Source organism: Lycium ferocissimum, chromosome 9 (genome assembly GCF_029784015.1).
Source record: "Lycium ferocissimum isolate CSIRO_LF1 chromosome 9, AGI_CSIRO_Lferr_CH_V1, whole genome shotgun sequence".
Lineage (NCBI taxonomy): Eukaryota > Viridiplantae > Streptophyta > Magnoliopsida > Solanales > Solanaceae > Lycium > Lycium ferocissimum.
Genome location: NC_081350.1, coordinates 43,001,053 through 43,008,188, shown reverse-complemented (window position 1 = coordinate 43,008,188; position 7,136 = coordinate 43,001,053). Strand labels below are relative to the sequence as shown.

Genomic DNA, 7,136 nt, shown 5'->3' with positions numbered 1-7,136 from the left:
AGGCCCTACATGACATGAATATGGATATAATCGGACTCCAATACGGGTACTAGACACCGAATGGAAAACCCAAAAACAAAATTATAGTTTTTTTGTAAACAAACTACAGCTAAAAAAATGAAAAAATAAAAATAACAATTATAGGAAGACAACCTGGCAGGGCATGTGTGGGGTCCACTAAGCAAAATACTACTATAAACATTACATTCATCCATTGAAACAAAATGTATAGATGATAACCATTTTCATCAGACTATTTGAAGCTTCCAAGAACAAACCAAACCAAACCAAAACAAAACAACTATACAACAATTCAACAACAACAACATTGTTACTACTACTAATGGATCCATGTCCATTTGTTCGTTTGATAATTGAATCATTAGCGCTTAAACTACCATTAACAGCAACTAAATCAGCTTCTCATGGAATTCATCCTTCATCAACACCATGTTATGCAAAACTTAAACTCAAAAATTTCCCTTCACAAATGACAATACTGCCCCTCTCTCCAACTTCCGGTGACCACCAATCGCCGCCGGAATCTGCTGCCGTGGCGGCGGGTTTCCACCTTGACGCCGCCGCACTACGGCGGCTTGCTGGAAAACCGGTTACGTTAACTGTGTCGGTTTTTACTGGACGTATGGGACGCGCGTGTGGAGTTACTTCAGGGAAATTGATGGGTTCTGTTCAGGTTAGTAACAAGTTTTTGCAAGGATTTCCTGCACTGGTCTTTCATTTACATCCCTGGTATTTATTTAATGAAAAAATTCAGCGCTGCTTCACTCGGCATAAGTTATGTAATTGATCTTCGAAAACTGAATTTTTGCTTTCCTTGGGATATGTTCCGTAGGAATTGAATTCGCTCTGCATAACTTTTATTTTTTGTGGAGTTTGAAAGTTTTATCGTGTCCAATATAACTCGTGTGATGTAATTTAAACTATAGCGAGCCAAATTTAAAGTTATGTCACGTGAAAATTGCTGAAGGACAAATTAAAGAACACAAATTTGAGAGACAAAAATTAAACACCTCGCCAAAATAGAGACATTTGTGCAAATGCCCAGTAGCGGTATCAGATGAGCGGGTTGGACTGAAATTTAGCATGTCAAAATTACCGAGTTAATTAATAAGTGGGTCATTGATCTGTCCGAAAGTTATTTACGATGAAATGAGTTAAAATGTGGCTCATAACCCAACCCGCTCAATTTTTCCCAAATTTTAATTTCTTTATTTATTCTTTTATAATTTCTTACTACCTTAATAAATTATTATTCTTCTTTATTACGATTATATATAACAAAGCATCAAATAAAAAAAAGTGTTGTTAAAAATATTTTAACAAGATTTATCATGAGTCAATTTTAGCTACATATTAGCCCAAATTTTGATGGTCCAAAATTAACTGAGTTAATAAATAGGCGGGTCAATAACGCGCCTAAACTCGGACGGATTATGTTTTTATGGGCTAATTTTGCGATGTCTACAGGTGAGTGTTGATTTCAATGGGACGCATTCAAAGGCGCGTGTGTATCAAAACGGGTGGATGAAACTGGGGGATGCATCGGCAGAGAAACCGGTGGCAATGTTGCATATAGCGGTTCGAGCTGAACCGGACCCGCGGTTTGTTTTTCAGTTTGGTGGTGAACCGGAGTGTAGCCCGGTTGTTTTTCAGATTCAAGGGAATATTAAACAACCGGTTTTTAGTTGCAAGTTTAGTGCTGATCGGAATAATCGTTCACGGTTAGTCTCTATTGCTAGTCTATGCAGTTATTTTTTAATTTTAACCTATGGTATTAATTTTAAATTATCACTTTACTATAAGTATCTTCTTTGTTTTTCACATGCTTTTAAGTTTTGTACACTATCAGTGTATATGAGTTTAAATTTCTTAAGTCACTTAAGAAGATAATTATACATAAAAGTACTAGAAAGCAAGGCAAAAAATAAGGCATATAAATTATATTGTCTGTATATATAAGTTAATCCTTTTTGACTTTATTATTTTTCATGTTATGGTTTTACTTATTATGGACTGTTCTTAGTAGTTAATCTTTCAGTTGATGTGATAATGTAAAAAATTCTTTTGTTCAGTCAGTGTCTACCAGTTACACTCCTTACTCTGTCTTTTATAAAATATTTTTCACACTATTTGTCACCGAAATAACATTTATAGATAAGTCTCATTAAAATATGAGATTTAAAGTTTTGAAAATTACACTGTAACTTACTACAATAGATAAAAATGATCTCGATAGTACTCCCTCCGTCGACTATTACTTGCCTACTTATCAAAAATAAATATTCATTTTTACTTGTTCCAGTTTAAAAAATCAAGAGATAATTTATCATTTAATATATATTTTACCCTTATTATTAAGTAAATTATTTCCAATTCATTTCCCAATGAGTGACATGACTTATAAGTTATAACAATTAGGAGTGATATAGTAAAAATAACATTTTATTTATTGCTTCTTAAGAGGTGTGTCAAATCAAACATGGACGGAGAGGGAGTATAAGAAAGTCTTCACTATCGATCTATGTTAAATTTATGCTATAGTATTAAAAGTCTTCACTATCAATTTATATAATTTTTATCTATTATTTATTTTTTAACTCTAAATATTTATAAAGACTTAACTTTTTCTTTAGAGGTTGGCTTGGTTTTTACGTAGAGATATAGTTTTGTCACTTCTTTTTAGTTAACATCGCTATACTTGCGGTGGAAACAAGAACCTTTCTTGTTGAAATATGTCGTGGGGATTGGAAAATCTGGGGCCATATAATTGACTGTCTTTGGACAAAAAAAATTACTATTATTATTGACGGAATTAGAATTTTCAATAAGGAGAGTCAAAATATAAGTAAATAAACACATTCAATATATAATAAAAAATATAAATATGAAAAAGTAAACAAACGAAGAAGTCAGGGATTCAACATATACATAATTTTTTCTCATCTATCTACACGGGTGTAATTTTCAGTGAAAGGATGTTAATTGAATCCCCTTGAACATGGGTGGTCACCAATTATTATGCACTAATATATTTGTTAATTTCACTTTCACATAATAGTATTTGCCACTTGGTCACTTTTTGCAAGAAAATAATGGTTGTCATTGGATACTCTTGACAAAATTTTACCTGTTTTGTCATTGGATGCTGTTGACAGTTTGTAATTGCTGAAATTAGGGAGACAATAATCAAGTTGGTTGAGAAGACGAAGTAACAAACAAGTAATACTCATTACTAAATAATTAAAATAATCAATATTTCTTGGAAGCAATTCTGAAGCTACTGTTGTTAAGATTTAATTTATATACACTGACAAGAATATATACTATTAGCGTATTTTCACCGGCCGTAGTGTGTAATTTGCCTTATCTTTTAGTATATTATACATACTTATTATGGACAGTTACCTGCAATTATCTTTTACGCATCTTAATAGTAAAAGTTAAATTGGTGTTGAAAATATACTACTAGCTTTCTTTGTTTGTGCAACTAATTAATCAACTAGCTATGGAACAATTCTGTATTAAGATTTGTCTTGACTCTTAGCATGTGGAGATATTAAAGTTGTTCAAAGATTATCTCATGATTTTATTCTCTTAATGGTTTAGCAAATTGTCGGTCCAACAAATTAACTATTTATCAAGTTGAGCATTGGCCTTTAATGACAAAGATTAGAAATTTTCAGTCAACATATTTAGTTTGATCTAACAGACAAAAAGTAACTTGTAACTGTATTAGCAACCACCATTGATTCCCTTCCCATGTGCAAATATTTGGTTCCAAATTCTTCATTAACTAGTTAATATTCTTCTTTGACTGTTTGTTTAGTTGGATCCACCATCTGTCTTAGCATTAATTTCTGGATTATTGAATACCCCACCTACCTACTTTACTGTCTAGTTTACTAAATTAAGCTTACTATCATAGTTAGCTGTTGATGCATCTCAATCTGATGGGGTTAAAAAAATATACACAATCACTATGTTAGTGCGCAGAAGTTAAACTCTTAGGTTGTGTTTGGTATGGATCCAACTTTTTCATGTTTGGTTGGTCAAAATGTTTCTAGGAAAATAAGTTCATTAAAAATAAAAATAAAAAATAAATTTCCTAGTGGGAGCATGGAAAATAAGTTTCATGAGTGCCTCTTTTTTTTTTTTTTTTTTTTTTTTGAAACTGAGGTTTCATAAGTGCCATTCCAAACACATTGTCTACTTCCCACCCCCAACCCCACTCCTTACGATCCCAGCCCCCCACTCCCGACCAGGGGCGAAGCTAAAGGGGCAACTTTGCCGAAAAATCACATTGTATATGTAAGGTCAAAACCATTTTTATGTATATGTAGTTAGATGATGGACCCCCATGATAAAAATCTTGTCTCCGCCTGCGACCACTAAGAAAATATTTTTCAAACACACCCTTAATTTATTGTTCAAGCTACTGATTTTGTTAATAAGTTTTCCCTAAGCTGATATATGTCTCTCTTTCATGTGTGTTAAACAGATCTCTCCCATCTGATTTCAACTTAAACAACAGAGGATGGATGAGAACATTTTCTGGAGAAAGGGACAGACAAGGAAGGGAAAGAAAAGGGTGGATGATAATAATCTATGACCTTTCAGGCTCAGCTGTTGCAGCTGCCTCAATGATCACTCCATTTGTACCCTCTCCGGGTTCCGACCGCGTTTCACGATCAAACGCCGGTGCATGGCTCATCCTCCGACCTAATGGCCCCTCCATTAGTAGCTGGAAGCCATGGGGCCGACTCCAGGCATGGAGAGAAAGGGGCCCGGTTGACGGACTCGGTTACAAGTTTGAGCTTGTTACTGACACCGGCCTTACTAGTACTATACCGATAGCCGAAGGCACAATGAGCATGAAAAAAGGCGGCAAATTTTGCATAGACAATACAGTGAAAGACTCTGCACTGAGCGCAAATTCGCCCATTCGAGGATTTGTGATGGTGTCAAATGTGGAAGGCGAAGGCAAAATTAGTGCACCGATGGTTCAAGTGGGGGTGCAACATGTCACTTGTATGGCTGATGCAGCCCTTTTTATCGCGCTTTCGGCTGCCATTGATCTTAGTATGGATGCTTGTAGGCTTTTCTCTCAAAAACTCAGGAAGGAACTGTGCCATGATGAACAAGAATTGTATTTCTAAATCCCATGTTGTTCGGACTCTTCAAAAATGCCGAGGTGTGTGTGTCAGGTCGTCCAAAAATAGTGTATTTTTGGAGGATACAATATGAGTGCAACAACAATTTTGGAGAGCTCGAGCAACATAGTCTAGCACTTGGTTAACAGAGCGCTAGCCCTTTTATTTTTCATTCATATGCAGTGATGACCAAAAATGTGAACTCTGGTTTGAGCATGGAAGATATATACCCTTCTTCTACCATTGATATTCTTTTCTTCAGCTGATTTTCACAACACATATACACACACACACATATTCTTTTAGAGTTTAAGTTATAAACACGGCCAATATAAAGAATTTTTACACTATCTGGTCATCTTTATCTGTTTTAGCAGGTAAGATGTCTTATTTTCAATATCACAAATTTCACATTTTAAGGAGGCTTACTTATAGAATTTTTTGGGTGACCTGATAGTGCAAATTTTTTATAATGACGGTGTATATAATGTAAACCTATTTATTTATTATTCTTTGAGAAAGAAAACACTGTTGACATTTTGTAATCTTATAGAGGCTCCACATTGGAATGCCTTACAAGCTTTAGATATTTTGCTGGCTCACTTCTTAAGGTAACTGGTTTCTGTTAACAGATAAACATTCATGGTTCATTTTCTTTTTCGATAGAGGTGATTTTGTATAAGTTTAAGTTGTTTAATTGCAAATTTAAAATGTATAGACAAAAGAGTGATTTGTTTGTTAAAATTTGTTCATTCATTTTATATACTCATCGAAGTGTTTCCGAGCAAGTTTTGCCCCTTGTCTCCTAATGTTGGTTTTCATTTTTACCAGATTATTGATTAATGTTTATCATAAAGATCAGGGAATTTTTCAAAAATATACTGTCCAACACAGACATATTGCGCCCACTTAGCCATGTTGTCAGTTTGCAATGTGATATTTTGTGGAGAGAAAGAGGGCCCGTTGACGGACTCGGTTACAAATTCGAGCTTTGTTACAGACACCGACCAATAGTTTAAGACAAGCAAACAACAACATCTTTCGATAATTTACAAGTGGGTTAAGAGGGTAGAGTATCATGAGGCCTTACCCTACGCTTTGGAGATAGAGAAGCTGTTTCTGATAGACAATAGTTGAAGACACAATGAGCTTGAAAAAGGGTGGTCAATTTTGCATTGACAATACAGAGAAAGATTCAGCCTTGAACTCAAATTTACCGATTCCAGGATTTGTGATGGTGTCGAATGTGGAAGGTGAAGGCAAGATTAGGTGCATCGATGGTTCAAGTCGGGGTGCAACATGTCACTTGTATGACTGATACTGCTATGTTAATAGCGCTTTTGGCTGCGATTGATCTTAGTATGGATGCTTATAGGCTTTTTTGTCAAATACTCAGGAAGGAACTTTGCCATGATGATCAAGAATCATACTTCTAAACTTTGTTAAACAATGCTCTAACCCTTCTATTTTTTCATTCATATGCAGTGATGACCAAAATGTGAACTCTGGTTTGAGCATGGAAGATTACCCTTTTCCTCCCAATTAGGGGTGGGCACAGTTTGGGCCAACCCGAAATCCAAACCGAAATTCGAACTTTTTAAATATTTGGTTTGGATATTTGGATTATGGATTGAATTTCGGATTTTATTTTTAAAATTTATGAATTTCGGATTGGATATGAATTTAGTACTACGGATTTTTGGATATCCGAAAATCCGAAATTTTTATACCTTATATCTAGCCCTACCCCTATCATATGTACCCGTGCTTAATAAGTCTAGTTTTTAAAGGTCCGATAGATTAGTAGCTTAAAAATACCTATTAAACTATTAAGTCGATATCTACAATTCTCTTAAATCAAATATAATATAGGGTTTTCTTACTTCTTAAGTCTAAAAAATCTCATGTTAGTGTCACCACAGCGAGTTAAGATCGTTGTTATTTTTCCGCATGACTACTTAGATT

The 7,136-nt window shown here is 34.6% G+C and overlaps 1 protein-coding gene across 1 annotated transcript; it reads left to right on the top strand.

The window, feature by feature from the left end:
* The first annotated feature begins 217 nt into the window (after positions 1 to 217).
* LOC132030950 (uncharacterized) lies at positions 218 to 5,418 on the top strand. Its single transcript, XM_059420756.1, has 3 exons — positions 218 to 694; positions 1,489 to 1,742; positions 4,520 to 5,418. The coding sequence occupies exons 1-3, from the start codon at positions 233 to 235 to the stop codon at positions 5,175 to 5,177; spliced, it is 1,374 nt and encodes a 457-aa protein (XP_059276739.1). The 5' UTR covers positions 218 to 232; the 3' UTR covers positions 5,178 to 5,418.
* The last annotated feature ends 1,718 nt before the right edge of the window (positions 5,419 to 7,136 follow it).

Excerpts from the sequence above, each read along its gene's own strand:
- LOC132030950 (XM_059420756.1), top strand. The coding sequence starts at position 233 with ATGATAACCATTTTCATCAGACTATTTGAAGCTTCCAAGAACAAACCA. Across the intron at positions 695-1,488 it reads AATTGATGGGTTCTGTTCAG|GTGAGTGTTGATTTCAATGG; the intron begins GTTAGTAACAAG and ends CGATGTCTACAG. Across the intron at positions 1,743-4,519 it reads GATCGGAATAATCGTTCACG|ATCTCTCCCATCTGATTTCA; the intron begins GTTAGTCTCTAT and ends TGTGTTAAACAG.